Below are 21,653 nucleotides of genomic sequence, written 5' to 3' on the forward strand. Positions count from 1 at the left end.
CGATAATATTGTCCTTAGTCTCTTCAGTACATGACCTCATAAATCTATCTGCTAGGTGGGATCAGTCCCACTTTACACTCAGTGACAATGCCCTGCAGTGGGCTCGAGTCACATGCACTGTTTCATATAACGAGAGAGCATCTAAACAGGTTTGTTATGGCCACAACGCTGATCGAGCTTCCTTTCACCCAGCCCATCTCCACGCCAGCTGCAAGGGCGGGGCTGGTGGTATGCCTCCTTCACAGGGTCTGATTGTTCTGAGCTGCCACCCCGGGCACCTATGCACGTGGACCTGAAGGGCGTGTACTGTCCATCCTCATTTTGCGTGTTTACTTAGCGTGCCTTCCTTTGTTTTTCCAGATTCCCACACATGTCTTTACTATCTGGGCTCAGTGCAGAACACCCACTAGAGTGTCTTTTTTTTTTTTAATTAAGGTGTTATATGTGAACATATTTTACCATTGCCCCCCCATCCAACCCCATTCCCATACATGCCCTCACCCCCCAGAGTTTTGCATCCATTGGTTATGTTTATATGTGTGTATATAAATATTTCAGTTGATCTCTTATCTTCCCCACCTCTCCCTAACTTTCCCACTGTAATTTGACATTCTGTTTGATGCTTTACTGTCTCTATCTCCACTAGAGTGTCCTGCACAAGTCAGTGCTCCATGAATAGTGACTTGATACAAATCACTCTATCCTCATATCACGAAGGATGCTGCAACTGGGCTTGCTTTTGAGGAAGTCTGGCTCAAGATTCCATGAAACAAGTACTTCATAATTAGCTGCAGGTGAACTGACACTCTTTTGAGACTACTGAGTGCCAGGTGTGGCGTTGGTGCTTCATTCATTCCTTCTTTTCCCTCCCTTTTATCCATCCTTTCCTTCTTGTCTCATCAGTCTGCTCTTTTGTGCTCAGCACCATCCACAGGCAGGCAGTAGTGGGTGAATAAGGTACAGTCAGCTGTCAAAGAGCTTAAATTATTTCTCCTAATCCTCACACAACCCATGGGGTAGATTTTTTAAAATACCATATAGCAAGGAAATCGAGGCCCATGAGGTTAAGTAATTTTGCCCAGGGTTGCAGAGCCAACTAGTCACTTGTAAGGAGAGAATTAAGAGTGTCCCCCTGGCTTCCAGGGCCACGTTCTTTTCACTCCACCAAGAGACCCAAGAGTCAAACTGAAAGACTGATGACAGGGAAGGGGCTAACGTGGGATGCTTTGGGTGGGCATGATATAAAAATTATAAAAGCTAGAAATGACAGTGCTTATCATGGAAGCACTCTCTCTGCCTTGGTCTGAATTCTCATACAAATCCCATGAGGAGTTGGATTATATTACTCCCACCATTTTGCAGATGAAAAAAGCCAAGGCTCATGGAGGTGGAGCCACTCGCCCAAGGTCAGAGAGTGAGGAGGTCAGACTTGAACCTGGCAGCTGAGCTCCAGAGGGCATGCTGCTGACTGCTGCACGGTGATGGGAACAAAGTGCCTCTGTCATAGGCGGGTCCCTGGGAGTCATCTTGGTGCCACGTATCTAGACCTTGCTCAGTGCCGGGCACTGCGCAAAGTGCTTTCCACTCCTCTGTTCTCTGAAGCCTTGCGCCACTAAGATGAGACAGGCAGATTATTAGGATCCACCTTCTACCTGAGGGGCCCCTGAGGTTTAGAGACTTTGCCTGAAGTTATTCAACCAGGAAGTGCTAGGGCAGGAATTCAGACCATTCACGCTCAGCTAGTTACTAGACACGCATGCTTCTGTTCATTCCCTAGATCAGTGGTCGGCAAATTGCGGCTCTCGAGCCACATGCGGCTCACGAGCCGTGGTTTGCCACTCTGTTGACTAATGAGCTTGCGGACCACTGACCTAGACTCTCAATTCCAATAATTACAGGCTGCTGTTGTTCCTTGTGATTAAGCCCCTATCCCAGTGGTCGGCAAACTCATTAGTCAACAGAGAGGCAAACTGCCCTATATATTCTCAGGAAATGGTTTAAAAGAGAAAAAGTGATATGCACCCATTTGTTCATTGGAACATTATAAAAAATAGGAGCATTAGTTTAGTGGGTCATCGGGCAACTTTTAAACAATAGGAAGTGTGAAAGACATGCCACATAGGACAAATGTGCACCACAGGATGTTAAAAGGAATGGAAATTGCATGTTCGCTGGAGTTACAGTTCACATGTGCATAGGTAGTTCACATTTTCTAAGGGTGGGCTTGTGGGTGAATGTGTTTTCTTTTTAACATTTAAATTTCAATGATAGCTTAGCATAAGAAAGAAAAAAGGAGAAGGCCATTTTGGGATTTATCTAAAAATTTCAGGCTAGTTTGAAGTCTGTTTGGGAAAGAGGTTTAAAAAAACACAACCACCACCTAGGAAAGAAGTGATGTCAAGAATCAAATAATATCAGATGCTGGTGCACAGTGGGTAACCTTGGCTCCAGAAGCCATTTCAGATGTCTATGTTTTAATATAATAATGTAATGATAGAGAAACAAAAAGTCCACTGACATTAGAAAGTAGTGGGTATGCTCCCTCCTCAAGCCAAGGGAAATGAAATGTTTACAGCCTGGTTATGCAACTCTGTACATTAATCCGATGCTCCCGGGGAGATTTGCAGAGCAGAGATCTGCTTTTGCTTTGAATTTATCTTCGACAGGAGATGGCACTGAATACCTTAGCATTGACTTCCTCTCGTCTGCAGGGACTGCGGTGAGCTCACGAGCTGTGAATGGATGGCTTTGGTATACCCTCAAGGTTCACTCCCTAATTCTTGTATATTACAAATAACGATGCCACAACAAATCTCTTTGCCTATTTTAGAGTTTTATATATTGAGTTTCCCCGAAGTGAGAACGGGCAGTAACATTACTGAGCACCTGTTGTGTGTTTGGTATAATGTTAGACACAGCTTCGTACTCACAGTGAGACTTTCAGGCATATATAATGCTGGGTGTTACAGTATATACATAAGGGTTAGGTTAGAGTCAGAGTGAAATCCTGTCTCAGCTGCTTCCCGCTGTGTGATCTTGGGCGGGTCATTGCTGTGCTGATGCTGTTGATGAAGATGACGGTGCTGGCATTGGGAGGCCACATTCTAGGAGATAATCATTATTGTCACCCTGGACTCACCTGCATTGTGCGTGATTGCGACTCCAACTGATGAGGAAGAGACACAGGGCCACTGGCCACCGGCTGGGGCAGTGAGGACAGTTACTAGCCAGAAAGAGGGCAGCGTTTTCATCTTTTTTCAGTCAGGCTTTCCTTTCTCCTTCTGTAATAGGGGTAAGGGAACATGTGGCCAGTGGTCTGGCCCTCCAAGGCATTAGGGGTGAGTTAATGAAATGTTTAACCAAATATAGCAGGCTCATTTTTAGTTGATAATTTTGTATGGCCCTCAAGTGATGTTATAAATATCCAAGTGGCCCTTGGCAGAAGAAAGGTCCCCCACTCCTGCTCCGAGCCTTAATTAGAATCTTGCAGTGGCCTCTTGTTGCATAGCACCAGTATTAAGTCCTGGGTCAGTCCTGGTTTACACACGTGGTGCTGGCAAGATTACTAATACTGTCAGTCTCGGAAGTGTCCAGTTTGGATGGTGAGTGACATGGTCCCCTGCTTCCCTTTCTCTTCCCTCCAAGGTTGCATTTAGCAGCAGCAGATGGAGCTGCCCACACAGCTCTTGTGCTTATACCACCCTCTAGTAAAAGACGTTCAGAGATTTCCAACCCCCCACTGCATAAACCCCAGACTCCTTGACCCAGTTCCGAACACAGAGGCAGGGCTCTGATGTGCGCATGCCCCATAGCATCTCACGGAGTGCTTGTCCAACAGAATGGTCTCGATGAACACGTGTGACTTACTACCTGAATGAATGTGTGCATTCTCACTCAGGATGCTTGTCAGTTTCTGGACTGCATCATTCTTCCACCTGCTGCAGGGCCTTTGTAACAGTTGGTCCTTCTGCCAGGAACATCCCTCCCTCCCTCCCTCTCCTTCCTTCCCTCCCCCTCCCTTTCTTCTCCCTCCCCCTCCCTCTCTGGATGGTAGCATCATGCCTTCTCATTCTTACTGCTACCTCCTCTGAGAAGCTTCCCTGGCTCTCGCAGATTAGGACAGACCTCCGTTTTCCCTCACCCGTGGCTCTCTGGGTAATGACACCTCTGTGTGTGCGATTATGTAATAGCTGGCTCCCACCCTTAAGTCTAACCTTCCATGAAGACAGAAACCGTGTCCTCTTATTCACAGCTATGCCCCCTCCGTGTAATTAGCCCAGTGCCTTGGAACATGGTACTCCATAGTGGTTGATAAACAAATAGTGGGATGAATGAATGTAAACACCTCAGAGGCAACAACTCTGCCTCCTGACTCCTCCTCCCACCCCTAGGCCCACACCTACCTCAGGTCTTTGTACTTGTTCTGACATCATCTCACCGGAGAGGCTTTCAGTATCCCCATCACCAACACACCGCCCCATCTCTATCTGTCCCATGCCACGGCTTTGTTTGTCTGCACAACATAATCTAAGCTCCCTGAGAGCAGGGCCCTAGCCTGCCATGTTCTTCACTAAGTCCCCAGAGCCCACAGACAGTTGGCGCCCAGTCCACATTTGGTGGGCAAAGGAAGGGATGAAACCAGGGACAGAGTGGGAGGGGGCAGAGGCTGCCCCTTGGAGGCAGGGCAGGGGCCCCTTCCTGGAACCCAGTGGCCTCTGGGGCAGGGCCTCTGGTGTCGCCATGACAACCCACTGACCTGAGTTCTCCCTAGGAGAGGCCACAGCTGCCCACCTCCTGGGCCCAGACTTTCCATCCGATCCTGCCTGTCCTGAGTGTCACCACCGTGGGGAGAGAGGGAAAGGGGCTGGGAGAGAATGATCAAGAGGAAAGGACACCCTGGTGCCGTGGGAGACGGAAGCAGGCCACGCTGGGGTGGCTCCACTGGTAATGAGCAGGGCCCGAGGTGGGTGGGGGAGGAGCCATGGGGCCTGGTCCTCCCTTGGTAGCTGTGAGTGTGGCACGTCAACTCTTTTATGTGGCATTTCTCAAGCTGTGAGTTCCTAAAATAGGCCCAGCACAGCCCCGAAAGACTGTTGATAGAAGGAATCTGAATAATGCCTTCTATTAAAACCGGGTGACACTTTCTAAGTCAGGCAGCGTTTCTGCAGGTATTGCATAAGTCAAGAACTCCCCGTTCTCACTCAGTTGCTCAGAAACAAAGCTAGTCGTGCTACTCCCCCGTGGCTGGAAACTCACGCCTCCTCCCAGCTGCCTGCAGGCTCGGAGCCTGGCCAGTGAGGCCTTGGTGATCCGCTCCCAACCAACAGTCCTACCTGTCGCCCACCACTCCGTGGGTCCCCCGTCAGTGAGCTTCTCACCTTTCCCAGAACCCACTTTGTGCCTTTGCCCCTGACAGCAGCCCCCTTGTCCAAAATGCCCTTCTTGCCTCCTTGGTCCGGCAGATGCTGAGTCCTGTGAGGACCCATTGTGAAGCAGCCGGGCCACGCGGGACGCTCCCTCCTGTGCCCACAGCACCTCATTGTAATAACTGACTTGCTCCTGGTCCCTGCCAGCCTCTGGAGCAGTGTGCCAGGGGAGTGTGAACCTGCTTTGGAGGCAGACAGACCTGACCCAGCTCGGCCACCAACTAGCGGGGGGAGAGAGAGGGGGCTTCTCAGAGTCTGTTTGCGCCTCACAGACGGAGTTGTTGAAGGCGCTGTTGCTGGGAGGAGTAGAGATGAGGCATGTGAAGAGGGTGACTGGTGTGGGGAGGGTGCTCAGTGAACGCTTGGCAGCACCGCTGCTGTTTGTCCCTGTTGCTCAGCTGGGGGCCCCAGTGGACAGAGACCATGCTTTCCTTGTCTTTCCATGGCCCCCGGAGCCAAGCTAAGTGCTGGCCATGTGTTATTTTAATCTTTGGAAATCCCGAGAGTAGGGCTTTAGGAAGGTTCAAGAACCATCCCAACGTTACATAGCTGGTGGCTGGGAGGGTTGGGATTTGAAATCAAACTGTTCTAACTCCAGTTGTTCTAACTCCAAAGCCCATGTTCTTCCCTGCCTGCCTCTGTCATCTCTGTCATATGTGCTGTTCCCCACCCCCCCCCATCATTCCACATCAGCCCCAGGCCTTCTTGCCATTCCTTAAACTAGGGGTGTCGAACTCAGAGAAGGGGCCAAAATCTAAAATCCAGCCTAAATCGCGGGCCGAATGGTTTACTGAACAGTCATAAACTGACAATGTCATAAACTGACAGCGGAGTGCAGTGATGACAGCACGGTGCGGGCCACATTGCAAGGCCTGGTGGGCTGGATTTGGCCCGCGGGCCTTGTGTTTGACACATGTGCCTTAAACGGTCACACAGGATCCCTCCTAGGGTCTGTGTGGTCCCCACTCTCTGAACCTTTGAAAGCCTGGCCCCTCACTGCACTGTCTCCAGAGCTGGTTTTTTCTCAGAGGCATCATGGGGGGAAGGAGTGGGTAGGGAAATCTTCTGTTCACCCTTCTCTGTTCCTTCATCTACTTCGTTCAGTCATGACCCCCGCTCTGTGCCTGTCACCATTCCTGGCTCTTGGGGAAGAAAGCACTGATCAGGATAACAAGGTTGTGAGCGCTTACATTTTTAAGGTGGGGACAGTCTATACTAAAAAGGAATACAGAAACATACAAGATATTGTAGTTCAGGTCCTGAGAGCCTGGTCCTCCAGGGGTATCTTGCTATCATATATTGGCTTCCAGTAAAATAGCGTTTGTCCATCTCTTCTGTTGGAACTTTACACTGAAGGTACTTGATGATTATTTGCAAGATGGTTGGATGGATGGATCTGAGAGAACAATTGGTCTGTGCCCAAGGAGAGGCATCAAGAAACAGTGACATAGGCTGTGGAGATGGAAGGTCTGGATTTGAATTCTGAGCCTAATCCTCCTGCCTGACCGTGGCCAAGCCACTGCCAGTTCTAACCCCCAGCTTCCTTATCTGTAAAGTGAGATGAAGTCCTACCTCATGAGGTGGCTGTGAGGCTCCGATCAGGTTCTGTATGTCACTGGGCTCTGTGAACATCAAGGACGACCTGCCTCTGGAGAACCATCTCTGCCGACTCCTCCTGCCAGACCAATGCCTGTGGGTGAAGCCCTGCTTCCTGGTGTTGGTCTGTTCAACCTCATTGTGTGAACTTAAGAAAGTCACTTCAAGTTGGGGTTTCCAAATCTTCGATCCAAAGTGGGAGACAGGAAGCACTGCCTCCAAGGAGCATAGTGAGACTGTTTGCAAAGTGAACACGCACAAGGCATCATCCGCGTCCTGCTTCCTGCTTGTGGTCTCTGAGGAGTCAGGGGAAGGGGGGGGGAGGCGGGTGCTTGGCAGCCCAGAGCCTATACTCACAGCCGTCAGTAAATCCTGTTGGCACTTAGAGCCGGCTTGGTCCTGGTGAAAAGGTCTGATGATTTTTAGGGATCTAGAATGAGGCAACTGGGAGCAGGGAGCTATCCGCGTGTGAACTGAGCTCTCCTCCTGCATTTCCAAACACAGTGCTTCTGTTCCAGCATCGATCTCAGTCTGCTTTGTGTTACAACTTTTGCTTCAAGCCTCAGTTTTCACCTCTATAAACAGAGATATTAAAACCATATAACATTGTCCTGAGATTTACCGTATTTTCCGGAGTATAAGACGACTTTTGAAACGAAAAAAAGTCAACCGAAAATCGGGGGTCATCTTATACACCGAGTATATCCCGAAAAACGTCTCCATATGCCGCTAAACGAATTTTCCAACTAGATCCCGAAAATCGTCTGGATATGCTGCTAAACGAATTTTCAACTCGATCCCGCACCAATCACTGCAAGGCTGCTCGGACCGCCTCTCTAACTCAGCCAATCCAAGCAGGCTTTTATGCATGCAAATTATACATGTTCTGTACCTGAAGCTACACTGTGTTCTAGTAAAAAGCCTGCTCAGATTGGCCAGAGTCAAGAGGCGGTCTATTAAAAAAAGAACTGGTGTTGCCTCGGAAGTGGGGGGTAGTCTTATACAGCGAATATAGACCTAAACCTATGTTTTAACTGTATAATTAGGGGGTCATCTTATACACCAGAAAATACAGTAATTTAAACCAGATATGTGAAAATACCTTGCGTAGTACCTGGCACAAATAGGAACTTGGTTGCTTTTAGGAAAAGTAATGCATTTAACAACATATTTATTCTGCAGCATCTGTGGGGCCAGGTGCAGGGCCAGCCACTGGCACAAGGTAGTGAACGAAAACAGCAGAATCTTTGCACTCATGAGCTTGCGGAGTAGCATCTGCTTGGCTTTCTAGAGGGCAGAGCTGCACTTATTCATGTCTACATCACTCACAGCTGCTTGTATCTAGAAGGCACAAAATATATATTTTTTGAATTTTGCTTGCGTTGTTTAGAAGACTGCCTTTGGCCCCGCCACAGTGGCTCAGTTGGTCACGGTTTGATTCTGGGTCAGGGCACATGCCCGGATTGTGGGCTACATCCCCAGTGGAGGGACGGGGGGGGGGGGGGGGGGGGGCGGCGTGTGCAGGAGGCAACCAATCGATGATTCTCATTGATGTTTCTATTTCTCTCCCTTTCTCTATAAAATCAATACAAATATATTTTAAAAAAAGAATCGCCTTTGATGTGGTGTACTTTTTCATGCCTATGTGATAAAAAAGAAAATGGTTAGAAAGTCCTGTAGATAAGTGGACGTACTGATCACATGTATCGGTAATATAACATTTATTGAGGTTACAGGAAAAACTTTCTGCCAGGCACTAGTGGAGAGTCAAAAGAAATAGGATAAAGTGAACCCCATGCTAAAGATGTTTCAGTTCTAAACTGAAGAGCCTGCTATGTACAACAAAGGCTGGCAAAGAAATACATAAATGCATTCAGCAAAAGTTGTTAAGTCTAAGAGTTTTAGCAAAAGTTCTGATGCAAGGCAGACTGTGACCAATGCTGCCATGTTGGCACTGTGTTCTGGAGACAGAATGGGACATGGGTGAAGAAGGGCCCGGTTCACACAGGGAGAGAGCTCTGTGGTTAGGACCCGAGGGTGAATGCTGATCCTGCCTCTGACTAGCTGGGTGACTGTGGACAAGCCACCTGGTCTTTCTGAGACTTAGTTTCCTTTCTTCTAAAATGTGCATATTACTAACACCTACCCCAAAGGGTTGTTACGAGGATTACATATGATGGTGATGTAATGCATTTGCTTGGCCCACAGGGCCTCAATATATGGTGTCCTTTATTATTAAATCATATAATTAAAAAATAAATAAGACAGATGAACACAGTGTGTTTATTAGAAGTTTAATATGAATGTCATCCCTGTTGAGTAATTCTTGATCTTTACAAGACCAAAATCCATTGTTAATAGTTTTAAAGTTTACTTCTGGTGGTGACCTAAATAGGGACCTTCCAGTCATATGGAGCAACCTGACCAATGGGACACGAGTTGCAGATGCCGCTGTAGGTCCTATGAGGGAAGAAGACAGAGGTCAAAGAGCAGCTGTGACTCCAAGGCCGTGGCCTGTTGGGATATTTCGGAGTGTCGCCCCATGCACTCTGGAATGCAGGGCCTTTAAATGCTCTGAGAACTCCAGGCAGGTCTCCAGAACAGCAGAGTGATGGTTCTGCCATTCTGGGCACTGCTCAGACCACCGTCTGGACCCTCCAGGAGTCCATCCTGGGTGCTGCTTGTCCAAGAGGACATTGATTAACTAGATGACAGCCAGAAGCAGGTGAATTGGGTGGCAAAGAAGCGAGAACAATTTCTTCCACGAAAGAGCTGCAACAGGCAGGGCACTTTGACCGGAAAAAAGGAGACGGGATATCTCTTCCTATATCGTCCGTATGCAGAGCGACCAGGTGGTTCTGTGTTGCTCTCAGGAGCAGAGCTGGGTAGCAGAATGCCTGCGGGCACAGGTCATGGGGTCAGAGAGACCTAGTGGGTGCAACGGGGAGGGGAAAGGCTTTCTTGGTGATAATTCTTTCTTTTTCTTTGATGGCCCTTCAAATCCTCTCTCCCTTCTTGTAACTTGCCTTCACCTCTCCAGTGTTGGGGTGAGCAGCGTGGAGGACAGGCACAAACATCAGGGAAGTTTATACTTGACTCTGGTGGGCTGCCCTCTCTTGCCCACCTGGGGTTTAGTCCAGCTCCTCTCCAGAATGTCTCCACGAGTTCATCACTGGGAGTCTCCCTGCAGCAAGAGGCCCTTCGAAGGGCTCCAATTATAACAGGCCTAATCCTGGCACAGGCAAAGTGGGCGAGAGAGAGCCAGCACTTCTCTTAGTTCCCTGTTTCTGTGTGTGTGTGTGTGTGGGGGGGGTGTTGGTTAACATGTGATGATGTGTGCCCATGCATGTGAGAGCAAGTAGGTAGGAATACCTAGGTAGCAGGACTGGGGACTGGCCCAGACAACAGAAACGGCTGTTGGTGGAAGGGTTTGGCGGAGGAAGAAGCTGCACATTTCAGTAAATGCCGTTTAAAATCAGCCGTGGCTGCTGCCAGAGGAAAGTGCGCCAGGATGGAAGGGATTGGAAGGTCTGAGCGGAGACATTCTGGGGAGTCCTGAAAAGAATTGGGAAATTTGTGTTCAGATGCGGTTTTCAGTATGATGTGATGACAGACGCCCACCTCGTGCCATCGCCGCTCTGAAAACATGGCAAGCCATGTGTTTCTAGATTGTGCATTTCCTATCTGGAAAGGGTAGCGCTGTAACATTTTGAATTTCTCTGCTGCTCGTTGCTTCCTCAGAAATAACAGATTTTCATGTCCTCTTAGCAAGCTGGCTCCTGCTTGGATATTCCCATACTTATTTACAGTTGTAGAAGCAGCTTTTAAAAGAGCAGTTTGTCGGAACATAAAATACAAAACAAACACCCAACATGTCTTCTTGCTGTGTGCGTTTGCTCCCCCCCAACCCCCCCCGGTTTACTCACTAGCTGGCTGCTTTTTACAATATGTTACAAAGGTACTAACTAACAATCTTTTCCTTGGCTCTCTGAATCATGAGGAGTCACATTGCTTAATCTCTGTAAGTTTCAGTTGCTTTCTAGGAAACACGGAGATTAAAATCTTCACTTTTGGAGCTGTCAGAATTCAATGAGATAACATATGCAAAGGGTCTGGCCTATTCAAGTAGATGTCCAATAAATGCTAGTTCCCATATTGCAGAGATGGCAACTGGAGGCTGCCCCATGCAAAAGCACACAGCTACAGCTCTAGTCAATTCTGCCATAAAACCACATATGCATTCCTAGAAATCACCACCGCACTGCAAAATCTCACAATAAAAGCCACAGAGTTTACTGGAAAAGTTAAGCTAGGGACACAACACTCAGAAACTTTGTCAGTGACACATTGAAAACAAACTGATAAAATGGTAGCACAGTTTGCACATGTTAAATGGTTAAGAGAGGTAAATACAATAAATAGGACACTTCATGTTGGAAAAGACCTGACGTGGAAGTGGACGTGTGAAGTGCCAGCACATGGGTTAGTTATCTGGGCAGGTAACACACATGTGACCTTAAAGTGGGTAGTAGAACTTAAAGTAGCTTGAATTGTGAGTGTGTGAATTTTGCATATTCCTTTGGGCTACATACAGTTTGCTGTATTTACCTCTTTCTTACAGAAGAAATCGAGCGTAAGCAAGCACAAAGTTTGCTACGTGCTCAAATTGTTACCTAATATATTACTTGCATCGGACTCCATTTTTATTTTTAAAACAAGCATTATAGCAGAACTGACTGTACTTTGCTAATGTTGAATGAATGAATGAATGAATGAATGAGTGAGTGAGTGAATAATGGGTGGGGAATGTCTGGCCCACAGGCCGTATAAAGTCCATGAAATCATTTGGTCTGGCCCTGCCAAGGCATTAGGGGTGAGTTAATTGTTTGATCAAATACAGCAGGCTAATTTTGTAGTTGATAATTTGGAATGGTCCTCAAATGATGTTATAAATATCCAAATGGCCCTTGGACTCCTCACCCCTGGTCTAGAGGATGGAATAGCATTATGTTACATCATGGAAAGTATCAATAGCCTTTGGAATGGATTTTAAAAACTATAGTCTTTGGGATTTTAAAAGTATTACAAAGCTGCCCTGGCCAGGTAGCTCAGTTGGTTAGTGTCATCCCAGTATGCCAAGGTTGAGGGTTTGATCTCCAAACTGGAAACGGACAAATAAGCAACCAATACATGCATAAATAAGTGGAACAACAAATCTCTCTCTCTCTCTCTCTCTCCCTCCCTCCCTCCCTCCCTCCCTCCCTCCCTCCCTCCCTCCCTCCCTTCCTCCCTTCTTCCCTCCCCCCCTCCTCCCCTTTTTCTCTTTCCCAAATCAATAAGTATTTTTTAAAATAAAAATAAAAGTACTACACAGCTGCCAGAGATCTTATTACCTCCTTGTGCAGTAACTTTTGGCCTGTGCTTGGAAGAGCCCCTTCAGGGCTCACTGCAGATCCCTGCCCTCCCTCTCTACTCCCACCAGACCCCGGGGTTGATCTGCTCTCCTTTTTGTTTGTGCTTAAAGGAAGGGTTCTGCTGCTCATTTACAAATCTGCAAACCTCCATCAAGGAGTCATTCGAATTTGGTTTTACATACTACTACTCGAAAAACGTATCTTCCTAGAAGAAAGATAATGCTCAGTAAATACTGTTGGGAAACGAATACTCCAGAATTAGAATTTGGCCAAGAATTACTCAAGTGGGGCTTCAAATTACCACTTTGCCTTCACAATACCCGGCAAATGGTGCACGTGGATGGATCTACTTGTGAAACTCAGTTCGAGTCGTGGCACTTCTCAAATGAAAATTGATGGGCATTCACTAAGTCTAAAGCGTCAGTGGTGTTACTGTCAGCAGCAGTTCTACAATTTTGTGATTTTCTTTTTTCAGAGAGCTGGATTGAAAGATGTCTCAACGAAAGTGAAAACAAACGTTATTCCAGCCACACATCTCTGGGGAATGTTTCTAATGATGAAAGTAAGTATTTGAAACTCAGCTTTCCAGGCCGTCCTAGACTTGGCTACTGTCCTAACAGGAGGAATAGCACTTCTATAGTGCTGGGCTGGCCAGTCCCCAGAACCAGAGGCTCTGGAGGCAATGAGGAAGTGCCCCAGGCTCTCCCCGTAATGTTCTGAAATAGGGAGTGCCACTTAGGTGCGCGTGGAAATTGAGGCCACTGCAGAAAGTGGCAGTGGGCACATTTGTATTTTCTGAGACCCCAAAGACCCCAGTTGTTTTGGCTATCCAGGGTCCCTTGAGATTCCATATGAATTTTAGGATGTATTTAACATTGTACAAAAAATGTTATTGGTATTTTGATAGGAGTTGCATTGAATCTGTAGTTTACTTTGTGTAGCATTGACATCTTCATAGTAGATTTCAAACACTTTCTCTGCATCCATGAACATGTATGTCTTTCCATTCATTAGTGTCTTCTTAAATTTATTTTAGAAACATTTTATAGTTTTTCAAGTACAAGTCTTTTGCTTTCTTAGTTAAGGTTATTCCTAAGTAGTTTATTCTTTTTGATGCTATTGTAAATAGCATTCTTAATTTCCTTTTTGGATTGTTCATTGTTAGTATAGAGAAATGCAGCTGCTTTTTTGTATCCTTCAACTTTGTTGAATTTGTTTATCAGGTCTGACAGGGTTTTTGTGTGCATATGAGTAATCTTGTCTAATTGCTCTGACTGGGCCTTCTAGTATTATGTAGAATAGAAATGATAAAAAGTGAGCATCCTTGTCTTATTCCTGATCTTAGAGGAAAAGCTTTCAGTCTTTCATCATTGAGTATGATGTTTGCTGTGGGTTGTTCATAAAGGCTTTCACTATGTTAAAGTAGTTTTCTTATTTTCCTATTTTGTTGAGTGTTTTTAGTCACAAAAGAACTTTGTCAAACACTTTCTCTGCATCAGTTGAAAAGATCATGTGGATACTTTGTTACATGGTGTGTTACATTGATTGATCTTTGTATGTTTAACTATTCTTTCACTCCGCAAATAAAAGAAATCCACCTTGTGATGATGCTTAATCCTTTTAACAAACTGTAGAATTTTGTTTTCTGGTATTTGAGAATTTTTTTTGCATCAGTATTCATAAGGGATATTGATCTAGAACACATGTGTCAAACACAAGGCCCGTGGGCCAAATCCAGCCCGCCAGGCCTTGCAATGTGGCCCGCACCACGCTGTCATCACTGCACTCCGCTGTCAGTTTATGACATTGTCAGTTTATGACTGTTCAGTAAACCATTCGGCCTGTGATTTAGGCTGGATTTTAGATTTTGGCCCCTTCTCTGATTGAGTTCGACACCCCTAATCTAGAATCTTCTTTCTTGTAGTGTCTTTGTCTATCTTTGCTATCAGGGTAGTGCTGGTCTCATAGAATGAGTTTGGAAGTGTCCCTCCTCTTCCATTTTTTGCAAGAGTTTAAAAGGATTGGTGCTCTGGACATTCTTGTGCACATCCTCTTTTGTTAACTGCCTGTTCAGGTCTTTTGCCTGTCAGTTTTTATTTTTTTTTATTTTTTTTTATTTTTTTTTTTTTAAATAAATTTTTATTGTTCATATTATTACAAATGTTCCTTTCCCCCCCCCCCCTCACCATTGCTCTCCTCCACCAGGTTTCCACCCCACCCTCTGCCCTTTCCCCACTCCCCATTGTCCTCATCCATAGGTGCACAGTTTATGTTTAGTCTCTACCCACACCCCCCTCTCCCCTTTTCCCCAAGAATCATCAGTTCACTCCCCTTCCATACCTCTGATTCTATTATATTCAACAGTTACTATTGTTCATCAGATTTTTTTTTTTAATTTCCTTGGTTTTTAGATTCACTTGTTGATAGTTACGTATTTGTTGTTCATAATTTTTATCTTTGTTTACTTTCTCTTCTGAAAGAACCCCCTTCAGCAATTCATATAATTCTGGTTTGGTGGTGATGAACTCCTTTAGCTTTTTTTTATTAGTGAAGCTCTTTATCTGACCTTCGATTCTGAGTGATAGCTTTGCTGGATAGATTATCTTTGGCTGTAGGTTCTTACTATTCATCACCTTGAATATTTCTTGCCATTCCCTTCTGGCCTGCATGGTTTCTGTTGAGAAGTCAGCTGACAATCGTATAGGTGCTCCTTTATATGTAACTACCTTCTTTGCTCTTGCTTCTTTTAATATTCTCTCTTTGTCTTTTGCTCTTGGAATTTTAATTATGAGGTGTCTTGGTGTGGTCCTCTTTGGATTCCTTTTGTTTGGAGTTCTGTGCGCTTCCTGGACTTGTAAGTCTAATTCTTTCACCAGGTGGGGGAAGTTTTCTGTCACTATTTCTTTCAGTATGTTTTCGATATCTTGCTCTCTCTCATCTTCTGGGACCCCCATAATTCTGATGTTGATTCTCTTGAAGTTGTCCCAGAGGTTTCTTACATTATTTTCAATTTTCTGGATTCTCTTGCCTTCTAGCTTCTGTGGAGGAGTGTCTTCTGGCTCTTTATGTTCCAAATCTTTGACTTGATTCTTGCGATCTTCCCTTTTGTTTTTAGGACTCTGTAAAATATGTTTTATTTCAGACAATGTATTCCTTATTTCTTGTTGTTCCCTTATCATTTCTTGATGATCTCTTTTCATATCCTCATAGGTCTTATCCATCTTTTCTAGGAAATTCTTGAAAAACCTTATAAGCGTAGATTTGAACTCTATATCCAGATGCTTTTTGTCCTCCATTTCTTTTGTTTGTGATTTATTTTGTTGTCGCATTTCGCAGTTACAGATGGGATGGGGTTTCAGGGTGGAGCCTGCAGCTTTGGCTTCCGTCAGCCCCGCCCTATGCGGGTCCTTCAGTGCTCGCTGCCGGCGCCTCTGAGAGAAAGGTGCCCTCGATTTTCGCCTGCTGCCAAACTGTCTATGCTCTCCCCCAATGAGCCTGGTATTGGGGTTCAGTTCAGTTGGAAGTGGAGTTGGAGGTGGCGTTCACAGCAGTCTGGAGCCCCAGTCTCCTTCCCATCAGGGCAATCCCGCGGCACAGCCGGCCGGCCCTTCTCTGCGCGCGCCGCCGGGACCTCCTTTCGCAGCGTCTTCCCCGGGGCCCCGCCTTACAGCCCGGCTCCCTATGGCTGAGCCTGGGTCCCCGGGGTCTGGGGAACTGGGGTTCAGAGCCGTCGGGGGCCTAGCACAGTCGGAGTTTTATCTCCTTTCCGCTAGGGAACGCCCGCCAGGCACTCGGTCTCCCCCTCCTCTCTGGCTCCGTCCTCTCCGCGCTCCGCGTCTCCGTACCTTGTGCTTTTCCAGCTCCTCCGCGCCTCCTTCTGGTTTTGTCCTTGCTTCTCGCTGTAGAATTTCCAGTCAGTCAACCTTCCTGTAGTTCTGGGCAATGTCCGTTTTATATTTTAGTTGTATTTTATTGAAATTGTTGTGTGCGGCTGCGGCTAGGTCTTCACCTGGGCGCAGCCATCTTGGATCCTCTGCCTGTCAGTTTTTAAAAAAATATTTATTACGTTTATTGAGTTGAGATTGGTGAATAACATTATATCGATTTCAAGTGTACAATTCTATAATACTACATCATCTATATATTGCATTGCAAAACCTAGTCTTCCTTTATTTTTAAGGTTGTGCTGTTTGTCTTTTAATAATTTGTAAGAGTTGTTTTTATGTTCTGAATAGGAGATGTTTATCAGATTAAGAGTATTGCAAACACCTCTCAGTTTGTGGTCTGCCTTTTCATTTTCTTAGTGGTATCTTCAGATGAGCAGAAATTTCTCTCCCCTCCCACCCCAGAAATAGTTTTAATATTTGAAGTAGAATATATTATCAAACAGAAATATAATGTAAAATGATTTACAAATATAGGTAAGTATATATATTTTATATATGGTTAGCATATTTGAAAGGATATATATAAAATATGTATAATTAATTCCAATTTAGTCTGGGGATGATCACTTATTTCAAACCTGCTGCCCCATTCTTCTGATTTGTCAGGGCTCTTTCTGTTATGTGCCTTTTAGCAGCCCAGAAGAGAGTGCTCTGGTTGGTTAAGGTGAGCACGAGGAAATGGGACATTTTGATGGAATGCAGTTGGGAAGGAAACCTTGGACCAGGGAGGTCAAAGTCTAAATGCCTGCCGTAAGTCAGGCTCATCAATTCTCCTTTACAACCTGAGCAAACTGCATTTTGCCCTGGCAGATGTCAATAGGTTTTTATGTTTCTGATGGCGTATTCTCTACAAAGAGGAAGACTGTGATGAGCTCTAAAGTGTCATCAGGTCCATGACCGGATGGAACATCCTATCCTGAAAGGCAAGCTCTACTTGAGTAGATTGTAGAGCAGATATTCTGGCCAAAGTTGGGCCCAGAAGGTTTCCAACTTACTACATACAAGACTATGGAAAGCCCAGTTACCCAAGGAAGGAAAGAGCAGGGAAGCCAAAACTGAAATATTTTCAGCATCAGGCAGTATGCAAGGCATCATCACAGCCACTGTTTCCATTAATCCTCTGAGAGGGAGGTAATTTTTATCCCCATTTTACAGATAAGGAAACAGATTCAGAGGTCCTGGGATTTAGTCACTATCATAGCAGTCAGTGGTAGAGTGAAATGGAAACTCAGAGTTGTCTGATTTTACCACTGGCTCTCTTTCTACTACATAAGCACCTCCTCTGTGGGTCGCTGCTCTAAAGGCATTTTCAGTCTAGAAGGGAAGTTAAGGTCCACACTTCAGTATTAACAATACGAGGTTGTATGTGATCAGTTCCACTTGAATGATGCAAGGTGTTCTCCTTGCCCCACTGTGTGCTTCTGGGCTGCAGCACGGCCTCACTGGAAGCGTGTTGGAAATGCTGGTTCTCAGGCCCACTTCAGACCCACTGAAACAAACCCCCCAGGTGGTTAGAATGCATGCTGAAGTTTGGGTGTGGTCACAAGGTCGGAAGGTGACTGGAGAAGGCATTGTGAAGGAGGTGGCATTGGCGCTGGACCTAAGGGATCTGTGTAGTTCCTTTCGGGGGGGGGGGGGGGGCAGGGTGGTGGTAAAGGGCTGGGAGGCAGAAAGCCACCAGGCAGGCTTTGAGGTTTCAGAGTTTTCTATTGGCTTGAACCAAGGTTGAAGAATCATGGGAGACAGGGCTAGCGAGGGATGTTTGGGCCTAATTGTTGAGAGATTTAAATTCCAAAGAAGGGGTTTGGGATTTCATAGCTCAGGTGCCACTGACAGAGCTGGGTGGAAGGGTGACATATCCAAGAGGCATTTTCAGAAGGTTAGTGTTCAGGTTCTCTGCAGGCAGACCCGAGCCAGGGGGACACATGGGGCTCCTCCACGACTGGTGAGGTGATGGGGCTGCAATCTGTAAGCTGGGAAGGAGACAACTGGAAAGACTGTGCTGATGGGATGGTCCAAAGAGCAGGAACCCAATGGGATTCCTTGGGATTCCTATTGTCCTTCTTGGGAAACAAGTTCATTATAACCCCAATGTGCCCAAGTCCTCTACCCTTCAGATCACGTTTCCTTGATGTATACATCAAATTCTACCGTTGATGTGGTATATATCCTGTATTCTGTATCCTAGGCGGGAGCCAGGGTCTTCCCTTTGTCTCTGAGGGTTATCAGCTTCTGTTTGTGGGGTGGATGTGTGGGAGGGGGTTTCTGTTTCTCCTGAAACACTCTTACTCTGACACTTCCCAAGAACTGCCATTGTCCTCTTGTCCTGCCTGCCTCATTCAGAGTGCGGCCGCTTCCTTTGCCCTCCCCAAGTCTCCCCCAGCTCCTCATGGCTGTGACTGACTGTGGTGATGGAAGATATTTATAGCACAAGGAAGGGAATGGTTGGAATTCATTGGCAAGATGGCATAGACTTGGGATCACAGTGGGCTACCATGTAATGTGACTCATTATCATATTAAACTCTCATGCTATGAGCTATTTTAGTGATATTTCAGGGCTGTGTTTATGAATAGTCACTCCACACAGCTCTCCCAGCGTGTTAGTTTATTATATAATTTGGGATTCCAGAGAAGAGGAGATGTAGATCTGTTTCATACTCCCATTACACTGTGGACAACCCTCCTGATCCTGTCAATGTGGTAGGGCCTGGTACATAGTAGGTGCTCAGCGCGTGCTTGTTGAGTAAATAGATAATCAGGAAAGCAAGCTAGGCAGTGCCATGGCAGGTCATACGTATTTGTAACCAGCTTTCCGTTTGGGCACTCCAGGACCACTTAACCGTTCGAACACATTCTTCCTTCGGATGTTCCCTCCCCAGGTGGGTCTTTCAGTTCGTTCAAATTTAATTAGAGTACTTGTGAGTAACTAATACATTTATAGGCTTCAGAAATCAAAATGCGCTATAGATACCCATTGCAAAGTCTGGGTCCCACCCCTATGTCCCCCCCCTCTACTCCTAGTGGTGAGCACTTCTATTCATTTATTGTATAATTCTCCAGTATTTCCAGAGTTTATTCTTCTGGTATTTTATCCCTTCACACAAATACAAAATACAAATACACGTAGTTTCCTTATACAAAATAGTAGCACCCTATATGCATTGTGACTTGCTCTTTTCTCTTAATAACGAACCCCAGAATGTCCATTATGTCGTGAGAACATGGTGAGGATCCTCGCACTTTGCTTGATTTTAGTCATTTTTCCCCAGCCGTGCAGTCTTCCACTGTGAGTGCGAATTATAATTCAGTTAACCGGGTGGACAAGGGCTGCCTCCAGGCGTTTGCTGGTACCGACCACTGCCCCCGGGAACCTTGTGTCAGGCCATTTCCTCTGCGTCCAGACGCAGCTGTAGGATGTGGGACTGCTGGGTACGGCTGGTGGGGTCTCAGTAGACTCTGCCAAGTGACCTTCCGTCCCGGGAGGTGTCGTTTTGTCCTCTGCCCGCAAGGTAGGAGGGCGGGCTTGTTTCCCACAACTTCACACAGAGTTGTGTGGCCCTGGTCTGGACTGTTGCCAATCTGATAAGTGAGAAATAATATTTTAGTGTAATTTCTAATCTCCCCAGTTGAGAGTAATTGTCTTTCCCCATTTCAGGAAAATTGGTACTTTTTTTCCTCATCAACTGTGTATCCTGTTATTTTTTTCCTCTTGGTTTTGGTCTTTTCCTTTTTGTTTTCTGTGGTGCAGAGATGAGATGGTTGAACATGCTGTGACTGGTTTTTCCAAGTGGATCATTACCTTTGTACTTAGGGCTCATTTTCCTTCCATGAAGAAGCCTTGGGTTTTATGCAGGGAAATTTATCAGTATTTTCTTTGCTGCCTTTGGGTTTTGTATCAAAGTTAGGAAGGCCCTTTCCTATTCGGGGTCGTGAAGGAATTCACCTAGAGGAGGAGAGAGGAAGCAGGTGTGCAGTCGCCAGAGCAAAGCTGCCAACAGCGCAGTTTCGTTTGAGACACAGCCCCGTTCCCACGGGGAGCAGGGTTTGCTGCCAGGGGCTGATGCCCATGCCAGAGGCCTGGGTCCAGGCATCCTGATTGATCTTCAGCTGGTACCTTTTGCAGGGGCTGGGAAGGAGGTGGGTAAGGGGATGAAGTGTTTGGCAACCCTGTGTTCACAACAGGTGAGGTCTGTCCAGGTGCAGCCAAGTTAGTATAATGAAAGGAAATAGAATTAAAACTTCCAAGTGAAACTCGAGACTTGCATAAACTTGAACCTTTTCTGAGATTTGAAAAGAAGTAATTAATTTAGAAACTTTCTTCCCCAATATTAACCTCTGCCACTGAGTCCAGGCAGAAAGTAGTCTAGAATAGATTTCCAAAAATGGTGAGTCCAATTGAGGCAGAAAAGACATGGTTAGGCAGAGAATATGTTTCCTAAAATCTTCAGTCCGGTGCTCCAGGTTGGAAGGCAGAGTGAGGCTTATAAATGTTTTGGATTAAGGGAGGTTTGGATGCCAACTATCCTGGGTTCCTCTCCTGATGCCTCCACTACTGGCGTGACCTCTGACACACCACTGCACTTCTCTGAGCCTCAGTTTCTTCCTCTGTAAAAGGGAATAAAAATGGTTATTAGGGCTGATATTGATTAAGCACTAAGTATGCACCAAGCATGGTATTTGATGTTTCACATGCATTTGACCTCTCACAGTCTCAGGTAGCTGTGAAAATTAAATGCAATGATGTGGAGACCTCTGCACAGTGCCTGGCATGTGACCAGTCCTCAATAAACGTTTTCTCTTTTCCATGCTTACTGAAATCGGATGGGTGGGCTCCGCATTTAATTGTGGTATTATCTTGGCCATCCAGTCATTCTACACATGCTTCATGAGCTCCTGCCACGCATGGGTGCTGGAGACACAAGTGTGAACGTGGGCTGGGCCCTACAGAGCTTACAAACAGGCAGAACCCGGTGGTCAGGAAGCAGCCACCACACCCTGTGACAGGGACCTTGTTAGGGACCAGCCAGGGTGCTGAGGGAGCACAGGGGAGGAGTGAGCAACCCTGCCCCAGACCCTGGGCTTGCCACATGCTACCCTGTCTACGATGGGGACCCAGGTCCAGTCTCCCAGGGGTGTGACAACTATTCCAGTTGTAGGGAACACTTAGAAAGCACAATTCTTGTGCCAGGAGGGGTTCCATTAATCCTCACAGTGTGTGCTTGCTACTGTTATTACCCCTCCTTTACAGATGAGGAAACTAAGGCACCA

At 46.2% G+C, this 21,653-nt stretch overlaps 1 protein-coding gene across 3 annotated transcripts in view; it reads left to right on the top strand.

The window, feature by feature from the left end:
* Positions 1 to 21,653, top strand: part of RFX4 (regulatory factor X4) — a 123,264-nt gene that overhangs the window by 14,113 nt on the left and 87,498 nt on the right. For all 3 annotated transcript variants that reach the window (XM_084880116.1, XM_084880117.1, XM_084880118.1), the window contains exon 2: positions 12,912 to 12,998. In XM_084880116.1, coding sequence (XP_084736242.1) covers positions 12,912 to 12,998 — 87 coding nt within the window. The remainder of the gene's footprint in view (positions 1 to 12,911; positions 12,999 to 21,653) is intronic.

This window comes from Pipistrellus hanaki (assembly GCF_964339955.1).
Source record: "Pipistrellus hanaki genome assembly, chromosome: 3".
In the NCBI taxonomy this organism is placed as follows: domain Eukaryota; kingdom Metazoa; phylum Chordata; class Mammalia; order Chiroptera; family Vespertilionidae; genus Pipistrellus; species Pipistrellus hanaki.